General features: G+C 41.5%; 1 protein-coding gene across 34 annotated transcripts in view; it reads right to left on the bottom strand.

The window, feature by feature from the left end:
* Positions 1-1,319, bottom strand: part of ABI2 (abl interactor 2) — a 123,331-nt gene extending 122,012 nt beyond the window's left edge. For 5 of the 34 annotated variants that reach the window (XM_045078607.1, XM_045078609.1, XM_045078610.1 and 2 more), the window contains exon 1: positions 982-1,316. In XM_045078607.1, coding sequence (XP_044934542.1) covers positions 982-1,098 — 117 coding nt within the window. In that variant the 5' untranslated portion in view covers positions 1,099-1,316. Of the gene's footprint in view, positions 1-981 lie in introns of all 34 variants that reach the window. The other 29 variants (XM_045078606.1, XM_045078604.1, XM_045078634.1 and 26 more) reach the window with 11 other exon arrangements.
* Positions 1,320-22,216: the final 20,897 nt, after the last annotated feature.

Below are 22,216 nucleotides of genomic sequence, written 5' to 3'. Positions count from 1 at the left end.
CTATCCTTTTAAATAATTTTTAAAGAAAGATTTTTTTTTTTTTTTTTTTTAAATCCACAGCATCTTTTGCTTCGTCCGGGCGCAGCTGGATCCCATCTCCCCCAATAAACCCCACCTCCATATACATAACACACAGCGTTACCACTTCGAGTCTCCGTGCCAAACCAGCCATCTCGGGAAAAAATTAAACCATGAGGATCCTTTCCTAATCCTTGCTGAAAAATACAATTCTTTTTCCCACCGGAAAATGAACTATTCTAACGGGAATGGGGGGGGGGTGTTCATTATCATGCCATTTCTCATTCTCCATAGGGAGGAAAATGGCAATAACTTCCAACAAGAGACAACTGCTCTTCTACTGGATCCCCGGCTAGAAACTAAAAAAATAATAATAATAAGCAAAATTACCAGTCTCTTGAGACATTTATATGAATATAAAACTAAGGCACTTTAACTTCGCAGCAACACAGTCCCTTAAAAATCCTCCAGCGCTTGGGGGAGGGGGTGATCCATCCATCCCCCCACACCCCTGCCATACGGGGGAGCAGGATTCTGTCAAAGCGAAGAAGCCACTGTCCGCCTCCTCCGCCATCCCGAACACTGACGGGTACCGAGAGCGGGGGCGGCCGAGGGGAGAAGCAGCGAAGGGGCTGGGACACGACACGACACAACCCAACACACACACACACACACACACACACACCCCGCACCGCGGACTGATTCACCGGTTTTTAACAATGTGTTAAAGCTACAGTTTCCTCCAGCCGCAGGTTTCTCACCAGTTCACCAGCCCCGGCTCCCACCTACTCCCCCAATCCCTCGCCCTCGGGGGCTTCGCTGGGCCGGGTCCCCGCCGCGGCCGCGGCCTCGACCCCGCGCGCCCTACGCCCCCAGCGCGCGCGGCCGCCGGCCCGGGGATCCCCCCACGCGGCGCCCACCGGCCGGAGGCCCCACGCGCCCAGGCCGGGACCTGCTTCGCACCTGGATGTAGTTGTTCTCGCAGTAATCCGCCACCCGTTCCAGGTTCGTGTAACTGTCGAAGAGGGCCCGGCGGCCCCCCGGGATTTCCTCCTCCAGCAGCATCTGCAGCTCCGCCATCTTCACATCCTCCTCCTCCTCACACAGACCGCAGAGGTAGCGGCGGCCGCAACGCCTGGGAAACCCAAGCCTGGGAGAGGAGGAGCGGCGGCGACGGCGGCGGCGGCGGCAACTCGGGAGGAGCGAGAAACACCCCCCGCGCGCCACAGGGGAGGGGGCAGCGGAACGGGGGCGGGGCGCGAGCCGACGGACTCCGAGGACGGTCACCGCGGCGACGGACGGCGGGCGCGCGCACGCGCGCTCCCCTGCCTCCGCCCCCGGGCGCCCGAAAAAGATTCCCACCCTCGGCCGCGCCGCCGGCCCCTCCCCCACTGCCGGCGTTTCCTAGCGACGGTGGGAGTGGGGGCCGGGAAGCGCGCGGGAGTCGTGCGCGCAGTTAACCCTTCGGCCCCCGCAAGTTGCGTGACTCGGGAAGTGTCCCCGGCCGCCTTTGTTGGTCCGGGGAAAGCGCGCCCCGGCTCCGGCGTCTTCCCGCCCGCGCCCTGCGCGGCTCCCCTCCGCGTTATTCCCAACCTGAGGCCGAGCCCCGCGGTCGCCGGAGCCCACAAAACTTCCGTGCGGCTTGAAGCGCCTGCCTGCTTTCCATTTTTTTCTTTGACCTCATCCATTCTCTTTGGTACGGATAAGTAAATTGCAGTTTCCTAATCCCAAATGTCCTGCATCCCGGCTTTTTTGCACTTAGTTGCCGCTAGAGCTGTTGCCCTCGGGTGCGCCGCCAGGTTCGCCCCCGCCCTCTCAGCGCCCCCTCCGCGGACCTCAGCCGTGGTGCGGGCCCTGGCTGCGACTCGCTTCCCCACTGACATCCTCTTCTGTCGTGTCTCTGCTTCTGTCAACTTCCTCGCCTTTTTTCTTCGTAGATCCAGTATTCAAAGTTTCGAAAAACGGTTTTTGCTGATGCGGATTTCCTTCCTTACAGGGTGGTGACATGGATAAAGTTAAAGTTTATGTGAAAGTACTTTGAAAAACGTTAAAATGCTGCAAAAATTCAAGGTAGACCATTTTGATCTTGCAGTTGTTCTGTTCTTGTTCCCAGATACCGTATCTGTTTTCCTCAATCTTGACGGCTCCGCACAACGTAATCTTAACTAAAATTCCAGACAACTGCTGAGTTGTCCGTGACCTTTAATTTATGCACAAAGTCAGGGTTGACTACATTTGTAGTTCAGAACAGGATCCATTATTTCAACTCTTGTTCTTGCTTTTGTGATGTCTTGGCCCTGCTACAGTGACTCCCCCCTCCACCTTTTTCTTCCCCAAATAATGAGAAAATGGTATTGCACTTTTTCAAAAAATCATTTGAATGCTATCTATGCCTTTACAAATTTCTGGAGCAAACTCTGGTGTTATATTGGCTGTATGATAAACACGTTAGTGAATTATTTTGGAATTTTCAATGTGGAACCCAAATTAAAGAATACTGAAAATGTGGGTCCAGTCCATGTAGTTTTTTCCCTTCACAACTTCGAACATCTTCTGTATTAGTGGTCCTCAAACTTAAGCGTAAGGAGCTTGTTAAAAATGAAAGCTGTAGGGTCACAGTAGGGACTAATTAGAGGGCAGTAGTGACAGAATGGGGCAGTTATTTCAATGGTATGTAAACTTACTTTGGGGAACAAGATACATATGAATAATCAAGGGACTGAAACAAATTAGATGAAACTCTTCTTTCAGACTAAACTTCAGTGAATCAAAAGGCTATTGTTGAACTGTAACACCCTCACCAGGTGAGTAAAGTGGTAAACAGACTCTCCCCCCATTACACTTTTTTCCACCTAGCATTCTTTCAAATACGGTTTAGCAATTAGCCCAATAAAGAGATCTCTCTGAGGCATGTTGGTCATCCAGGGAATCACAGCCTGAAGATTCTGGTGCTTGCTTTTTTTTTTTTTTTTTTTTTTTTAAGATTGTATTTATTTATTTATTTGACAGACAGAGATCACACACAGGTAGGCAGAGAGCCAGGCAGAGAGAAAGGGGGAAGCAGGCTCCCTGCTGAGCAGAGAGCCCAATGCTGGGCTTGATCCCAGGACCCTGAGATCATGACCTGAGCCTAAGGCAGAAGTTTTTTTTTTTTTTTTTTTTTTTTTAAAGATTTTATTTATTTATTTGACAGAGAGAGATCACAAGTAGGCAGAGAGGCAGGCAGAGAGAGAGAGAGAGAGAGGAGGAAGCAGGCTCCCCGCTGAGCAGAGAGCCCGACGTGGGACTCGATCCCAGGACCTTGAGATCATGACCTGACCTAAGGCAGAAGTTTTACCTCACTGAGCCACCCAGGCGCCCCGATTCTGGTGCTTTCTTAAATTGACTTGTGACAACTTCTTTGGATCTTAACTTCTCTATCTGAAAAACGCAAAGGGTTTAACTAGGTCAGTTGATCTTAACTTTCAGTGTGGAGTGAAGTCACCTGGAGGGCTTATTAAAACACAAAATTGCTAGGTCCCACCCCCGGAGCTTCTGTACGGTTGATCTTTCCCAATTTATAGTTCTACCAAGTTCCCACATAATGCTGATGAAACTGGCCCTTCTGGCTCTGAAGGTCTTTGATTATAATTTATGGCAGCTGAGAATCACCACTAAGCAAGGGAGCTTTTAACACAGCGGAGGTAGAATTAAATACCGCCTCACACTTGTTAGAATAGCGAAAATCAACAAACACAAGAAACAACATGTGTTGAAGTTGTGGAGAATGGCCATACAAGCTGATGCAGCCACTCTAGAAAACATGGAAGTTTCTCAAAAAGTGAAAAATAGAACTACTGCACGATTCAGCAATAGCACTACTGGGTATTTCTCCAAAGAACACAAAAATACTGATTTGAGGGGACACATGGCCCCTGATGTTTATAGCAGTATTACTTGCAACGGCCAAGGTACGGGAGCAGCTTGGGTGTCTATCAACTGATGAATGGATAAAGATGTAATATATATGATACATATATAATGGGATATTAGTCAGCCATAAGAAAGAATGAAATCTTGCCATTTGCAAAGACATAGAACTTAAGAGTCTAAGGCTAAGTGAAGTAAGTCAGAGAAAGACAAGTACCATATGATTTCACTCATGTGTGGAATTTAAGAAACAAAACAAACGAGCGAAGGGGAAAAAAAAAGAGACAAACCGAGAAACAGACTCTTTAAATTACAGAGAACAAACTGATGGTTACCAGAGGGGAAGTGGGCGGTAAGGGGGGGGCGGGGGGTGTGGGGAGATGGGTGAAACAGGTGATGGGGATTAAGGAGGGCACATTCGATGAGCACCCAGTGTTGTATGGAAGTGTTGAATCACGGTATTATATACCTGAAACTAATGTAACACGGTATGTTAACTAACTGGAATTAAAAACTTAAAAAACAAACAAACAACAAAAAAACTACTCAGCAGAATTTCAGGATCCAAGTATTTAGATATGCATCTGCTGCCACAAAGATAATTTTAAGCGAAAAGGAAAACAACCACAAGTTCTATAAAAGTACACGTACCGTGTGTGTGTATATATTATCTGAGTGGTGGGGTTGGAGGGGTTTTTTTGGTTTTGATCATCTTTTTCCAAAAATGAGCATGGATTCTTTTTCTTTTCTTTTCTTTTCTTTTTTTTTTCAAGATTTATTTGTTGGAGGACCTGGGTGGTGCAGTCAGCAGGGAGCCAGCTCTAGGTTTTAGGTCCAGTGGTGATCTCAGGGTTGTGGGATTGAGCCACATGTTGGCCTTTGGGCTCACAGCAGAGTCTGCTTGAGTTTCTTGCTCCCTCTGCTCCCCAAATAAATAAACAACTCTTTATGAATTGGAGAGAGAGGGTGTGCATGTGAGCAAGGGAAGGACAGAGGGAGAAGGAGAGAATCTCAAGCAGACTACCAGCTGAGTGCAAAGCCCTACGCGGGGTTTGATCCCAGGACCCTGAGGTCATGACCTGAGCCAAAACCAAAAGTTGGAGGCTCAACCGACTGAGCCACCCAGGTGCCCCTAACATGGATGATTTTTCTAAGAGTCTAATGAAACTATTATCTCCCAAAATCAGAGCAAATATTTTGTATTAAAACTGCCCGAGGTAACATTTTTAACGAACTGAGCCACCCAGGCGCCCCCTTCAAGGTAACATTTTTAAAGCAATTTGATCATCAACTTGATTTGAAGTAAGAATTAAACATTCCCAGATTTTTTTTTTACATATTAATCTACTCACGCCAAGTACAGTTGACTTTTTTTTTTAAGATTTTATTTATTTATCGGACAGACAGGGATCACAAGTAGGATAGAGAGGCAGACAGAGAGAGGAGGAAGCAGGCTCCTTGCTGAGCAGAAAGCCTGATGTGGGGCTCAATCCCAGGACCCTGAGATCATGACCTGAGCCAAAGGCAAGGCTCAAGCCACTGAACCACCCAGGTGCCCCCAGTTGACTCTTTTAAAAAACCTAATTGCAATTCTTTATAGCCAATAAATTATACCTTGGCTTTAACCCAAATTTTAATCCTCATAACCATCTCTTGAAATAAATAATCTTCTTTCACATCATCTACAGATTTGATAAGCAAGATTTTGGAGTTCATCATAGCCTTTTGTTGAATAAGTCAAGGCAAAGAAGAGAGCCTCTTGGCTTGCCCTTCTAAATCTCACTTAGTTGTTCAGACCACTACCAATATATGGTAGTTCCCCCTTCCCCTTGGGGAATGTGTTCCAGGACCCCCAGTGGATGCCCTAAACCTTGGCTGGTAATGAGCCCTACATGTACTGTTTTCTCCTATACATACATAACTAGGACAAAGTTTACCTTACAAATTAGGCACAGTGAGGGACGCCTGAGTGGCTCAGTTAGTTAAGCAGCTGCCTTCGGCTCAGGTCATGATCCCAGCGTCCTGGGATCGAGTCCCACATCGGGCTCCTTGCTCAGCAGGGAGCCTGCTTCTCCCTCTGCCTCTGCCTGCCATTCTGTCTGCCTGTGCTCGCTCTCTTTAAAAAAAAAAAAAACAAAAAAATTAGGCACAGTGAGAGATTAACAAGAATAACAACAGAAAAATTATACTGTAATAAAATTTATATGAATAACTTAAAATTTTTTATTTTATTTTTATTTTTTATTTTATTTTGGGGCACCTGAGTGGCTCAGTGGGTTAAGCCTCTGCCTTCGGCTGGGGTCATAATCTCAGGATCCTGGGATTGAACCCCGCATCTGGCTCTGCGCTCAGCGGGGGGGCCTGCTTCCCCTGCCCCCCGCCTGCTTGTGTTTTGTCTCTCTGTCAAATAAATAAATAAAATATTTTTAAAAATGTATTTTATTTTACTGTACTCATCCTTCTTATGATGTGAGATGACGCCTAGGTTAAGTGTGTAAGGTAGGCACTGTTTTGGGTTTTTTTAGATTTTATTTATTTGAGAATGAGACAGAGACAGAGCATAAGCAGGGGGTCAAGGGAGAGGGAGAAGGAGAAGCAGACCTCCCGCTGAGCAGAGAGCCTGACACGGGGCTTCATTCCAGAACCCTGAGATCATGACCTGAGCCAAAGCCACCCAGGCACTCTCTAATAACTATATCCTTAAGTGAAGAAATTAAGGAAAAGTTCATAATGCAATGCGTGATTGTTGGCTCCAAAGAAATTAATGTTGTTTAACAGTACTGTTTACTTCACACGTCTTACAACATCTTATAAGACATACCCATTCAGGGACACCTGGGTGGCTCAGTCCATCACGCACCTGCCTTTAGCTCAGGTCATGATCCCAGGATCCTGGGATCAAGCCTGGAGTCAGACTCCCTGCTCAGTGGGAAGCCTGCTTCTCTTTCTCCCTCTGCCTGCCACACCCCCCTGTTCATGCTCTCTCTCTGTCAAATAAATTTTTAAAATCTAAAAAAAAAAAAAGACATACCCATTCACTCCAGACTTTCCACTCATTCTTTCTGCACACCACTGACATGCTAATTAACCATAATCATTGTTTTCACTATTAACTCTTTGTCCCCAAATTTCCTCTTTTAAATGGCATCAATCTATCAGCTGTAGTATCCTTAACATTATTAAGAGTGTCAAAAAATATTTAGTGCAACTGCATTTTCTCATACATTCTTAAAATCTATTAAAGAGTAGCATCTACAGCACCTAAAGAATAAAACCAACTGTTTCATATCTGTATTTCCTGAAATATTATCCCTTTTCCTCATTTTATGTTAAATGCTTAAAAACTATTAAATATTAATGTCTTTCTTCTTCATGAGGATACTTTGTGTTGTTTAACTTTTTTACCTTGAGAATTTCAAAACTAGTTCTCTGGCTGTTATTTTATCAGACAATACCAAGTTGGGTATATATGTGTGTATATATGTATATATACACACATAAATAAATATATATACATATATGTATATAAATGTGTATATATGTAAATATATTTAAATACATATATATGTATATATACATACATATAAATATATATATAATATATATAAACATATACATATATGTAAATACATATATACATATATATTTCAATGAAGTAATATATATTTCAATGGAATTTAAAAGAACTCCTTTTTGTGCAATTATGTTTCCTGTTAGAGATTTTACACAGTCCTTAGAAATGCAAGCAGAGGTTTTTTTTAAAGCTCTTATTTAAATTCATTAGTTAACATACAGTGTAATATTTCAGGTGTGCAATATAGAGATTCACACTTTCATACCTTACCCAGCGCTCACCACACGGAGTGCCCTCCTAATCCCCATCCCCTATCTCACCCATCCCCCAACACCTTCCTTCTGGTAACCATCAATTTGTTCTGGGGGCGCCTGGGTGGCTCAGTGGGTTGGGCCTCTGCCTTCGGCTCAGGTCGTGATCTCAGAGTCCTGGGATCGAGCCCTGCATCGGGCTCTCTGCTCAGCGGGGAGCCTGCTCCCCCCACCCCCTGCCTGCCTCTCTGCCTACTTATGATCTCTCTCTGTCGTATAAATAAAAATCTTTAAAAAAAAAAAAGAGTCTGTTTCTTGGGGCGACTGGGTGGCTCAGTGGGTTAAAGCCTCTGCCTTCAGCTCAGGTCATGATCCCAGGGTCCTGGGATCGAGCCCCGCATCGGGCTCTCTGCTCAGCAGCCTGCTTCCGGGAACTTCCTCTCTCTCTGCCTGCCTCTCTGCCTACTTGTGATCTCTTTTTTTTTTTAAAAAAAAAAAGAGTCTGTTTCTTGGTTTGCCTCTATTTTTTCCCCTTTGCTCATTTGTTTTGTGTCTTAAATTCCACATAGGAGTGAAATCGTATAGTATTTGTTCTTCTCAGACTGACTTACTTCACTTCGCATACTATCTCTGGTTCCATCCATGTCATTGCAAATATCAAGCTATTATTCTTTTCTGTGGCTGAGTAATATTCCATATATATTGAATCACAGTAATATTCCATTATATATTCCATTACACACACACACACACACACACACACACACACACCATCTTCTTTATCAGCTGATGGACACTTGAGCTGTTTCCCTAGTTTGGCTATTGTAGTAATGCTGCTATAAATATCAGGGCACATGTATCTCTTTAAACAAGCGTTTTGGGGTAAATATTCAGTAGTGCAATTGCTGGATCATTTTGCTTTTTGGTTTTCACTTTTTGAGGAACCTCCGTACTTTCCAGAGTAGTGGCACCAGTTTGCATTCCCACCAACAGTGCCAAAGGGTCCCTTTTTCTTCATAACTTTACCAACACCTGTTGCTTCTTGTAGTGCTGATATTAGCCATTCTGACAAGTGTGAGGTGATATCTCTTTGTAGTTTTGTTTTGTATATCCCTGATAAGGGATTGCGAGCATCTTATCATGTGTCTGTTGGCCATCTGTGTGCTTTGGAAAATGTCTATTCATGTCTTCTGCCCATTTTTTAATTGGATTATTCATTTTGGGGGTGTTGTTATTTATTGATTTATTTTTTAAAAGATTTTATTTACTTGAGAGAGAGAGAGAGAGAGAGAGCGCGCGCATAAGCCGGGATGAGGGACAGAGGGAGGAGGACAAGCAGACTCACCACTGAGCAGGAAGCCCAGTTTGGGGCTTGATCCCAGCACATGAGATCATGACTTGAGCCAAAGGCAAACACTTAACTGAGCCACCCAAGGGTCCCTATTGATTTATTTTTTGAGAGAGAGAGTGTGTGCGAGTGGAGTGTGTATGTGTGTGTGTTGTATTCTGTTCCATTCATCTGTGTCTATTTTTGTACAATCACCATATTCTTTTTGATTACTACAGCTTTGTAATATAACTTGAAGTCCAGAATTGTGATGCCTCCAGCTTTGTTTTTACTTTCAAAGTTTGAAAACAGCTTTGGCGGGGCACGTGGGTGGCTCAGTCAGGTCAGCATCTGCCTTCAGCTCAAGTCATGATCCCAGGGTCCCAAGATGGAGCTCTACATTGTCTTTCTGCCTCTCCCTCCTGCTCTGCTCTCTCTCGCTCGCTCTCTTGCTCTCTCAAATAAATAAAATCTTGATAAAAAAAAAAGAGAGAGAGAGAGAGATTAGAAAGAGAGAAAATAGCTTTGGCTACTCAAGAGTGTTTTGCAGTTCCGTATACCTTTTAGGACTATTCTGGCTCTGTGAAAAATGCTATTGGTATTTAGCAAGGGAGAACATTAAATATGTGGATTGGTTAGGGGAGTATGGACATTTCAAAGATGTTTGTTCTTCTGATCCATAAGCATGGAATGTCTTTCCATTTCTTTGTGTCATCTTCAATTTCTTTAATCAGTGTTTTATACTTTTCAGAGTACAGGGCTTTCATCTCTTTGGTTAGGTTTGTTCCTGGGTATCCTATTGTTTTGGTACAACTGTAAATGGGATTGATTCCTTAATTTCTCTTTCTGCTGCTTCATTATTGATGTGTAGAAATGCAACCAATTTCTGTGCATTGATTTTGCATTCTGCAACTTGACCGAATTCTTTTATCAGTTCCAGTAGTTTCTTGGTGGAGACTTGAGGGTTTTCTCCATGTAGACCATGTCATCTGCAAATAGTCAAAGTTTTATTTCTTCCCTGCTGATTTGGATGCCTTTTATTTCTTTCGGTTTTCTGATTGCTGTGGCCAGGACTTCCAGTACTATTTGAATAAAAGTGGTAAGAGTGAACATCCCTGTCTTGTTTCTGACTGTAGAGGAAGAACTCTCAATTTTTCCCCACTGAGGATGATATTAGCTGTGGGTTTCTCATGGATGGCCTTTATTATGTTGACCCCCAACCTACTTTGTTGAGGGTTTTTATCATGAATGGATGTTGTACTTTGTCAAATGCTTTTTCCGCAACAGAGTTTTTATTCAAGTAATGACACAGTTAATTGAGTTCCCATTCTCACCCCCACACAAGAAAAATAATTATCGGTGATTAATATGATCATAGTATTTATACACGTTTTGGGGTTTTAATCTTATTTAAGACTATCAGGAAATTTTAATACCAAGTGCATATAATTTGGACATATTAAACCTTTGAAACAAATGTTCTGCATGTGATCAAAAGAGAAATGGCTGGAATCTAAACTTTACTTTTTTTTTTTGGTAAGTAGGCTCCATGCCCAACATGGGACTTGAACTCATGACCCAGAGATGGAAAGTCATAGGTTCCACTGACGTACAATCAGGAGTCCCTAAGCCTTACATTTTTAGGCAAGCTTTATCATCTGAAACTTTGTGATAGTGATAAAAGTTTTAGTCTCAATTTTAGGGGTATTTATTTAATGGTTAAAAATGTTCTAAAGCATTTCTTTTTTCAAGAAAAGCTTACTGTACCATAGAGCATTCTGTGCTTTATAGCTGTATGAATATACATTTTATAAAATAAGTTTAAAGTTATTGAAAAACACATCCTCCAAAATTAGTTTGAAAAAAAAAATTCATCTTCAGAAAGTCAGTAGCTACGCAGCCCACAAACTCATATATTTTTTTGTTTCATTTTTATTGACCATCATTATTTTTTGTCTCTTTAGTATGGAAAATATAAACATGGTATGGAGAATGGCATGAGAAATACATAAATACACATTAATTAGAATAACAATGGCTTCTATTTTACCTTATCTTCTCATAGTAGTTCATTACTAAAGAACTTTAAGCATGTAAACGTGGCATTTAACCCCTAAATACTTTAGTATCTATCTGTAAAAAAACATTTTGCTACGTAACCACAATACTGTTAGCACATCAGAGTCAGCGATAATCCTCTCATACTATCCAATACCCAACGAAAAACATTTTTTGAAGAAGAAATTACTCTAATAAAGAGAGGAAATATTACGTATCCAGAATACAACCTGGAGAGACTTTATTTAGATACTTAGTAATCTATAATAGTTTTCTTTGAAAGACAACAAAATAGTTCCCTTCCTTGTGAAAGATAAAAAGAGAAAATTTTTAAGTTTTATGTTAATTACTTGATGCTCATCCCAAGTGCACTCTGTAACCCCCATCACCTATTTCACCATCCCCCCCCCCACCAACTACCTCCCCTCTGATAACCGTCAGGTTGTTCTCTATAGTTACGGAGAAAAATGTGTTTTCAGTTAAACTATGAGAGTGGGCAATATAAACCTGAAATTATTCACAGTAACATATACATCTGTGTATAGGTTTATCAATGGTGTAGACAATTTATCTTGAAAGGTAGACGTTTGTGAAGAATAAAAATTCTTTAGTTCCTCCTAAAATTGGCTTTAGGTATCTTTTCCCCATGAAAAACACTGAATTTCAGGGCTAAAACATAAAATAGGTAATAGTTTCCTCACAGCAGACAAAAACTGCTTTCTAAAATTAGCTACTTTTGTTCACACCTTTGTTTAAATTATGTTAAAGATTTTATAAAACTTCAAGCCTCAAAATGTACTGGGTTTTTATTACTGAAAACTATACAGTGCTGCCCTTCATTTAATAACATGAATTGCTAACGGTTTCAAATGTACCAGTTCATTATGCCTTAAAACCATTAGAACCTGTATGCTGAATAATAGCATGCATGATTTCCAACACTTGCTAACTTTTATTTATTATAGTCTGTTTCTTGTCACTTTCAGTAATATTGCAAACAAAGAGGTTATACTTTCACAAAATTGCCAACTAAATAGTACAGTGCATGGTAGTTAAGTGTTACAGATCAATACAAGGGTGATGAGAATGAGGATATTCTTGACCACTGATTGCTATGTTTATGAAATGCAATGTATAAGAGGTTAATGGCAAAAAATGATTCATGATCTTATCAAAGATTTTATGTAGCCTCTTGGAAAGAAAGGAGAACAGAATAATTTTGATATTTTAAAATGGCAGGGAACACTGAATTTAACTACACTTAAAAATACTTCAGTAGGATTTCTTCCTTCCTCCTCCACAGGAATTAACAATATATTTCTCACAGATTTCTGTTAGCTACTTCTATTATCTAAATGTCTACCCCTATGAATAAGTGAATGACTCATATCACTGAAATATTTCATAGGGTTTTATGATGATATTACACAGAAAATTTCCATTTTACCTTTCATCTGAAAAATCTTTGGCACTTATGATTAAAATACAGGAAAAGTAAAAGTTCTGTCAGTGAAATGGGGGTTCAAGATGAGATTTTTTACTGTACTAGAACACTTCTGCAACTTCAATATACACGTGTACTAAGAAATCGCTTTTGTTTTAGGTTATCTCTGTATTGCTTATTGTGAATATAATTCTAAGACATCCAACAGAAGTCTAAACCATTTAATGATAAATAATAAATAAAACATTTATGGGTATTTGCAAGGCAAACTGGCATACAACCAGGGAGTATGGCACTCGGGACCACTGAGAAACAGCTCCATGCCCTGTAAGGTCGGATGTGTCCAGGGCTGGCCTCATGGGCTGCAACCAGCGCAGTCCCACAAAGCCCACTGCTCAGAAGGGCCCTGTGCTTGGGGAACTGTAGTGAATTCTTACGAATTTTATTTTTGAATTTGTGCTTTGTAAGTGGAGTCAATGGGACCACATAGCATGCACTGGGGGCCTGGAGACCACTTTCTTTTTTTTTTTTTTTTTTTAAAGATTTTTATTTATTTATTTGACAGATCACAAGTAGGGAGAGAGGCAGGCAGAGAGAGAGAGGAGGAGGCAGGCTCCCCACTGAGCAGAGAGCCCGATACGGGGCTCAATCCCAGGACCCTGGGATCATGACCTGAGCTGAAGGCAAAGGCTTTAACCCACTGAGCCACCCAGGTGCTCCTGGAGACTACTTTCTTGCCTCCCCTGACAGGTTCTCAGCGACCAGCTCCCTGCTCCCTGGTGCCCCATCTCCCTACCGCTGCCAGGGAGCACTGCTGCCTTTTGCCCAGGGCAGCAATAGGCCTGCTTCAGCAGGGGGTGCCTGGGTGCAGCCTCCATGGGGAGGTCTGGGCTCCCACAAGCAGTTCGTCTGGAGCATCTTGAGGAGGGCAAGGAAGCAGCAGCCCCGCCTTGGGCTGGCCACACCACTGCACATTCTCTGGCTGGTCAGGGCTCTCTGGCCTACCCCTGATCCCAGTAAGTAATGAGTCCTGGAGTGGAGAATTCAAACCCATCCTATTTGAAAAGAGCAGGCCCATAGGAGGGGAGACTGAACTTCGTCCCCAGCGAAGGCTCCATATTTTCATTTTGTACTGGGCCCTGAAAATTATGTAGTCAGCCTTAATTTATGCCCTTACAGTCAAGATAAACTAAAAAAATCTTTATAAACATCACAGCATGGGGATGCCTGGGTGGGTCAGTGGGATAAGCGTCTGACTCTTGCTTTTGGCTCAGGTCATGATCTCAGCGTTCTGAGATCAAGCCCAGGGTCAGGCTCCACGCTCAGTGGAGTTTGCTTGAGATTCTCTCCCTCTCCCTCAGCCCCTGCTCCTGTTCCCATATGCACGTTTTCTCTCTCTCAAATAAATAAATCTTTAAAGAAAAAACCACCACTGTGGGACATCTCTTTTCAAGTGTTTTCTGCTGTTAGAAGACTATTATCTATTTCTCTCAGTTATGAAAACATCGTATACTGAAATAGCTAGTTCTTTCTGCTTAGGGGCCTTTCCCTTTTTTTCTTTTTGTAAAAAAATTCTTCCTTTAGAGATTAAGATGAAACAAAAGGGAAATCTAAACATGTTATTTAAAAAAAGCATAATCCTGAGCATAATTCCCATACAATAACCTCTCCCAGTTTAAATTTTCCCCTTTTACATGGGGACTGGATTCAAAAATTTCATAGATTCTCTTAAATATAACATAGTAATATAAAGCCTATTAAAGACTAAGGGGAATCAAAGCATCAAAGCTAATAAATTAATAAATCATACTTCTGAGCTCAGTTTAGTTAATTAACTGTCTTCAGGGATTCTTAAATTACTATAAACATTAATTTTTTAAAACTGCATCACAGAAGAGCTACAATATAAAACACAAACAGCTCTTCTTGGCAAGCACCTCAAAACTTCAGGCATCCATGTTAGGATTAAGAGTTTTTGTTTTTGTTTTTAACTTAAAGATTTGTATTTATTGATTGGAAAGAGAGAGGCAGCAAGAGAGGGAACACAAGCAGGGGGAGTGCGAGCGGGAGAAGCAGGCTTCCCTGGGAGCAGGGAGTTCTACTGGGCACTCGATCCCATGACCCTGGGATCATGACCTGAGCCAAAGGCAGACACTTAATGACTGAGCCACCCAAGTGTCCCAAGATTAAGAGTTGTTTTTTTTTTTTTTTTTAAGATTTCATTTATTGACAGAGAGAGATCACAAGTAGGCAGAGAGGCAGGCTGAGAGAGAGAGAGAGGAAGCAGGCTCCCTACTGAGCAGAGAGCCTAATGTAGGGCTCAATCCCAGAACCCCAAGATCATGACCTGAGCTGAAGGCAGAGGCCTAACCCACTGAGCCACCCAGGTGCTCCAAGATTAAGAGTTCTTAAATAAAAATCATAGTTATTGTTATGAAAAGATACTGGTCACTACCCCCTTATTCTACTGCTTAATAAATTCATATTTTCAAAATTAAGGGTGAGAATTCCTTCCTCCTAAACTTTGGTTCTCTGAAATCCTACTATTCCTTTCCTGGCCCATGATGTGCAAAATAGAACTTGACAGACAAGGGTACCTGAATTGGGGTAAAAGGAAGTGAAAAGGTCTGTTAACAGTACCTGTCTAGCAGTGCTGGATTGGAGCTCAAGCCAGAAAGAGCTTCTGAGGTGTCTCTATACACATGTCTGGCCACTGCAGAGAAGTCTCTCGTGGTTCTAAGGTGACCTATAATAACAACTGTGGTTTAGAGCTAGAGGATCTCAGGGACCCCGCATCAGTTTGGGGGTCAACCAAGAGATTTGGTCCAGAATTTCCCAAGCTTCCTAGGGCCCTCCTGTAAATCTTCCAAATAAGAAAAAGCAGAAACTCATAATGGACTCATGGTTCTACTTCAACTCAAAAGTTCACCTTGGATTTGAAACCAGATCAATCTCCGATCATGGAGAGAACAAGATGACATTTATCTTGGTGGGATGGCTGTGCCACAGAGCTGCCCTATTGCTTGATTTGCATTTTCCAAAATAACAGAATTCCCACAGGGCACTATGCAGAAAGAAACACACCACAGTGCCCAATTCTTGTGATTAAACCCTATACTGGGCAAGATGAAAACCTCAAAGAGACAGACATAAAATTTATACACACATTATGAAAGGTTGTCATGGCAACTTTGCTTGAAGATATGTATTTTTAAATCTAAGTAAATTTAACATTCAAAACACATTTGCATCTCCCTCAAAGGTTCTGTATCAAGAATATTTTTTTTTAATTTTCCAATTCCTTCTGAAGCTACACCTCCTTGAAAGCTTAACAAAATCCTATGAATATAATAGCAGCATACTTAAGCACATATTTTGAGAAGGATATGAGAAAAATCCAAAGTAAAAGACCAATAATCTTACTAGTTCCAGAAGCCTTAGGCTTCTCCCTCTAAAATTTAAAATTATGAGCAGGCTATTCCCTATAATCTCTACAAGGCCCTTTTAAGCTCTAAGGATCAATTTCTTTTTGTTGTTGTTGTTAAAGATTTTATTTATTTATTTGACAGACTGATCACAAGTAGGCAGAGAGGCAGGCAGAGAGGGAGGAAGCAGGCTTCCCGCTGAGCAAAGAGCCTGATGTGGGCTCGATCCCAGGACCCTGAGATCATGACCTGAGCTGAAAGCAGCCGCCTGACTGCCGCCACCCAGGTTCCCCTCAAGATCAAATTTCTATTAGCTGATGACCTTGCAACACAAGCAACAAATCATGAAAGTTGAAGACACCTAGTGCGGCCATATAGGTAAGCAACAATTCATACAAATCACTACAATAAATATCGCTCCTTAACTAGTCAAACCACATCTTATTGTTTCATCTCACTCTAGAAGTTCTGCGGGATTGCTATTTGGCATCGGTGTTGACAATTTTCCTCAGTAAGACCCTTAGATTCTTCTCCTGCTCATACACTAGAACTAGCAAAACCAATGGTTTGCCCCCAACTGTTCCTTGTGCTTCTTCCCTCACTACAGCCTATAACTGAAGCCTTTCATGTTGTCATGTAATCATCTCTAAGTTCTCTCCTATGTCTCTTTCAGCCACTAGCCTAAAGGATTCTTGAGCTACTTCCAAACTCAAGACCTAGGACGTTGAGTGCTAGAAGGTTAAGCTCTGGAGTGTTAGACTTTAGGGTTCTCTCTCCTCGAGTAGAGCACAAAAGAGAGAGAACACAGTTATAATGCCATGTCTGTTTTGTCCGCTGCTATATTCCCAATGCCTCACCTAAAAGCTGGCATGCTCAATAAAACACTGTTGCTGGACTAAGTCAGTTCCATTTCTTTGGACAGGAATGTAAGTCAGGACAGGGGTATGAGGGAGAGTCAGTAGAGCTCCGAGTGCTGGGGAGAGAGAAGGGAGTGAGAGACTACGGAATTCGGGTGGTTTGGTTCTAAGCCTACAATTGTTCCTCTTTGTCTAGAGAACCTCTGGACCTGCATAGTTTACGGAACTAGCCAAGACAGATGTTACCTGAGACTACTTTTTTTTTTTCAATATTTAAAAAAAAAAATTATTTTTAAGACTTTATTTAGTTTATGGAGAGAGAGAGAAGGAGCAGGAGGAGCAACAGAGGGAAAGGGAGAAGCAGATTCCCCACTGAGCAGGGAGCCCGATGTGGGGTGACCTGAGCTGAGGGCAAACGCTTGACCGACTGAGCCACCCAGGCGCCCCGTTGAGACTCCTGTTTGTCTCTAGGTTACGTTGGAAGAAATGGGTTCTGTTCTACAGAGGACTCATTCCATGAAACAGTGGGTTTACAGGACAAAGGGTGTAACTGAAAAAAGGGAAACCTACATAAATACATTAGGAACAATCAGGGTTTATCAAGTGAAAATAGGTTTTTTTTTTTTTAAAGATTTTATTTATTTGACAGAGAGAGATCACAAGTAGGCAGAGAGGCAGGCAGAGAGAGAGGAGGAAGCAGGCTCCCTGCTGAGCAGAGAGCCCGATGCGGGACTTGATCCCAGGACCCTGAGATCATGACCTGAGCCGAAGGCATCGGCTTAACCCACTGAGCCACCCAGGCGCCCCGAAAATAGGTTTCTTTACAGTTAAGCCTCTCAGCACTTCCGATATATTAAGTATTAGAAATATCGGAGAGAGAATATAGTATCGAGAATCTGAGAGTGAACATGATCAAGCAACCTCTTCCTCTTCCTTAGAGCATCTCACAGGACAGTGTTCCATGAAAACACACTTTGGGAAATAATGCTCTTGCTAAACTAACTTTAAAAAACTGTGTTCCTTGGGGCACCTGGGTGGCTCAGTGGGTTAAAGTCTCTGCCTTCGGCTTAGGTCATGATCCCAGGGTCCTTTGATTGGGCCCCGAATCGGGCTCTCTGCTAGGTGGGGAGCCTGCTTCCCCCTCTATCTCTCTGCCTACTTGTGATCTATCTGTCAAATAAATAAAATCTTTAAAAAACTGTGTTCCTTAAACATTCCCAGTTTAATGATAATCTGGTGATAGATACGGAAGAAGAAAGGACTACTTGCTTACCAACTATTTTAGTTGATATTTGTATAACTACAGCCTATTCTACATCTATGTTCACACCTGATACAGGTAACCCTGAAAGATGTCCACAAAACATCTTAAATACTTCTAGTAATGGGATACTTAGCATATCACAAAGTACTATTAGCATTAAAGGTAGTTTGGCTATCTAGAACACTTTCTCAACTATTAAATATTATCACCTTTACTTTATTCTACAAGCACAGAAAACTTCAATGTAAGAGTTCATTCATTTATTAAAAAATATTTGTTGATTGCCTTTTTGGAGACAGGCACTTTACAACATTATTTATAACATAGTTACAATGGTCAAGTACACAGTTTTATTTCCTAATCTCCCATGTTAAAAATTACAACAGGAGTTTGCAAGTCTTTTAGATATAACTTTTTTAAATTACCAAACAGGATATTATTTGCTCATGCCATCTTATTATCTGCTCTAACAAGATCCATTCCCAGTCTCTAGATTAAATGAGGGAGTGGAACTGGAAGAGGCCTGTCATTTTGTGCCCTTTGGTCTATTGCCTGGATGTTTTACAGAACGGCTCCCCATTCCAATTTCACAATTATCCATTCACTCAGAGTCATCGAAATAAATGCAGTATTTGATTTATAGATTTTTAAGTCTATTCCTCATCCCACGCCCCAAAATCAATTCCCCAAAGCCCTTACAAAAGTAACAAAGGAAAATGTTTAAAATTCAGTAAGTGAAAAGCTTGTTACGATTGCAATGTGTAAAAATATATGTATGTGGAAATAGGAAAAGAGTTAATCAGTTACACAGATACGGCTGAGTTGGTAGCATTAGATTTAAGTTTTTTTTTTTAAGCTTAACTTAGCTTTTTTCCTTTAAGATTTTATTTATTTATTTGACAGAGACAGTGAGAGAGGGAACACAAGCAGGGGGAGTGGAAGAGGGAGAAGCAGGCTTCCCGCTGAGCAGGGAGCCCAATGTGGGGCTCAACCCCAACACCCTGGGATCATGACCTGAGCCAAAGGCAGGCGCTCAACAACTGAGCCACCCAAGCGCCCCATAAGATTTCTTTTAATACTGCTCTTACAATACTCTTTTTAGAAATTTTCTTTAGTTATTATGAACACATCATTTGAAACTATTGCTTGATTCCCTCTTAAATAACAAAATACACCAATAAACCCCACTGAAGATACTAAGAGAATTCGAAATTTGGATCTTTTACTTTCTATTTCTTAGCAAGTATATGCCTATATTCAATTATAGTATTTCTTCCAGCAGAAATGAAAAACTATTTTAGCTAGTCAATGAACCTACTATCATACTCTAAAAGACTAAGTAAGACAGGTATATAAAATATTTGGTTTATAACAAATGCTCCTTCCACTCCCTTTCTTCTCTGAGCTTAACTCTTGCTGCAAATTCAGTCTCATTCCTTTGTATCAGTGGAGGTCACTCCCAGGGCCTCAAAGCAACATTGAACGAAGCCTTTCTGGCTGTGCTGATTTCCTCTGACTTCTGTACTAACAGTAACTGCTTTGTTGTCCTACCTCCCCCTCCATCCAACCCTTCTACCTTCATCGTTGGTCTTAGTAACTTAGGAAACAGGCATCGGGCTGGCTAAGAAGAGAAATAAGGTCACTAGTATCAATTTGTTGATATGATATAAACCTGCCCTTGAAAATAGTGTCCACTTCTCTCACAAGCTGTCCTTTCACAGCTACTAAACTTACTCCCTGATGTTTACTTGTCATGTCCTCAGTTTTACAGACTCAGTAGAATTGCATTTAAGCAGTTTTCAACCTGTCAACATAACCACACATGAGAAATGAGAAAAGTATGCTTTTTGGTTAACTGCACTTTTCGTGAATCTGGAGGGAAAAAAAAATGAAGATGGCTTCAAGGGAAGAATCTTAATCTGTTTGCCCCAGGGTCCAAAAACAACAACAAAAATTCTTAAAATCTCCTCTTAAAAGTTGAAATGCCACCTCAATCTGAATTTAGTTATATTCTTCTTTTTTTTTAAAGATTTTATTTATTTATTTGACAGACAGAGATCACAAGGAGGCAGAGAGGCAGGCAGAAAGAGAGGGGAAAGCAGACTCCCTGCCAAGCAGAGAGCCCGATGTGGGGCTTGATCCCAAGACCCTGAGACCATGACCTGAGCTGAAGGCAGAGGCTTAACCCACTGAGCCAACCAGGTGCCCCAAAGCCACTTTTTTTTTTTTAAATTTTATTTATTTTTTGACAGAGAGAGATCACAAGTAGGCAGAGAGAGAGGAGGAAGCAGGCTCCCCGCTGAGCAGAGAGCCCGATGCGGAACTCGATTCCAGGACCTGACATCATGACCTGAGCCGAAGGCAGCGGCTCAACCCACTGAGCCACCCAGGCGCCTGCTAAAGCCACTTTAAAGGTGAAAAGAACAGAGGTGCCTGGGTAGCTCAGTCTGTTAAGCAGCTGCCTCTGGCTCAGGTCATGATCCCAGGGTCCTGGGATCGAGTCCACATGGGGCTCTCTGCTCAGCGGGGAGCCTGCTTCTTCCCCTGTCTGCCACTCCCCCTACTTGTGCTCTCTCTCTGACAAATAAATAGAATCTTAAAGTTGAAAAGAATAACAATACCCACAATGGGAAAGAGTATATTCTGAGAATGTTAGTGTTTCAGTTGTAAAAAACACTAATAGTTCGTAAGGTATTACATGAAGAGAACACTGTATACATCTGTAAAAATTACAAGTGGATATAAAAGAGAGTAGAAGCATCTACCCCAGGAATTTACAACTAACTCCAAGTAGTGAGACTACGGTTGACTGAATTTCTATTTCTGTGTTTCTGTATTTCCAAGATTTTTCTACAGAAAACCTATATGATTTTCATGACAAAGAAAGAGAACATTTTGTTTTTAAATTATAAACTATTTTAAGTTAAATAAGACAAATTTTTACATAGGGTCTATAAGTAAGATAGAATCTACTTATATAAAAAATGGAACAGCACATTTATAGGCCAGATAAAACAGCATGTGAGTTTTGCTTTTTTCTCAGACACATGCACATGCACAGAATCAATTCTCCCTTGAATTTTATTAGCACAAAGTGTGGAAGAGCCCTTTCTATAAAAAATGTGCTTTTTTTTTTTTTTAAGGGGGGGTGGTAGGGAGAGAGAAAATCTTAAGCAGGCTCCATGCCCATCACAGAGCCTGACTCCAGGCTAGATCTCAAAACCCTGAGATCACAAGCTGAACTGAAATCAACCATCAAATGCTTAACTGCCTGAGCTACCCAGATGCCCTGTGCTGGTGTTTTCAACGGTAAGCTTCTCAACAGTCGAAAAGAATGCAGATCAAAATCAGGTAAGAAATAGTTTTTTAAAAACCCCAAAGCTACTAAACTTAAGAGTCCTGCTCGGAGCCACGCTACGAGCCATCAGTGACACTGAGGCCACTTTAATTTCAGTCACTTGATAAATACAAAGGGTCTAGTAAGAACAACAGTGCATGGATTGACAGCATTTTTATTTTTAAAAAATCCTCTAGAATATATGTGAAATGTTTTAAGTCCGTCATGTAACCATGGATAAAATGTGCTTATTTAGCTGATTCTCTTATTTTCCTTGATTCAAATCATTATGAGTAATAACGCATTGTCTCATATATTGGCAACAGGCCAATCCACTCACTCTCTGGCTCAGCTGTCCTGGTTTTGCCTTGATCACTGCTGATCAGGTCTCACTTGCTTTAAAATTCTACTTATCTCATCTAATTTTACTGACACTCGGTTTACACATCAAGTGCCCACTCTAACTCTCCACTGCCAGTTTCCAAACCAATTAAGGTACTTGGAGAACAAAGAAAGATGCTCTATATATACAAAGCCATACAAAATGATAGGAGGGAATTTAACAGTGTGCCTTTTTAGAAACAACATGATGCTGGGAACTAAGAATACATTTCACTTACAGTTTTAGAATTTAAATTATTCCATAAATTAAATATTTTTGTCAGAAATAAAAGCTGCATGTAATTGCTTAAATTCTATCTTAACCACTCCTAACTAGTTCTAAAATGTTAGCTACCTGACTTTAAACACAG

The sequence above is a fragment of the Mustela putorius genome, unplaced genomic scaffold (genome assembly GCF_011764305.1).
Source record: "Mustela putorius furo isolate JIRA1106 unplaced genomic scaffold, ASM1176430v1.1 tig00000275_pilon_pilon_pilon, whole genome shotgun sequence".
NCBI classification, from domain to species: Eukaryota; Metazoa; Chordata; class Mammalia; order Carnivora; family Mustelidae; genus Mustela; species Mustela putorius.
The sequence above is the reverse complement of the archived record's forward strand: the minus strand, read 5'-3'. Positions and strand labels throughout refer to the sequence as shown.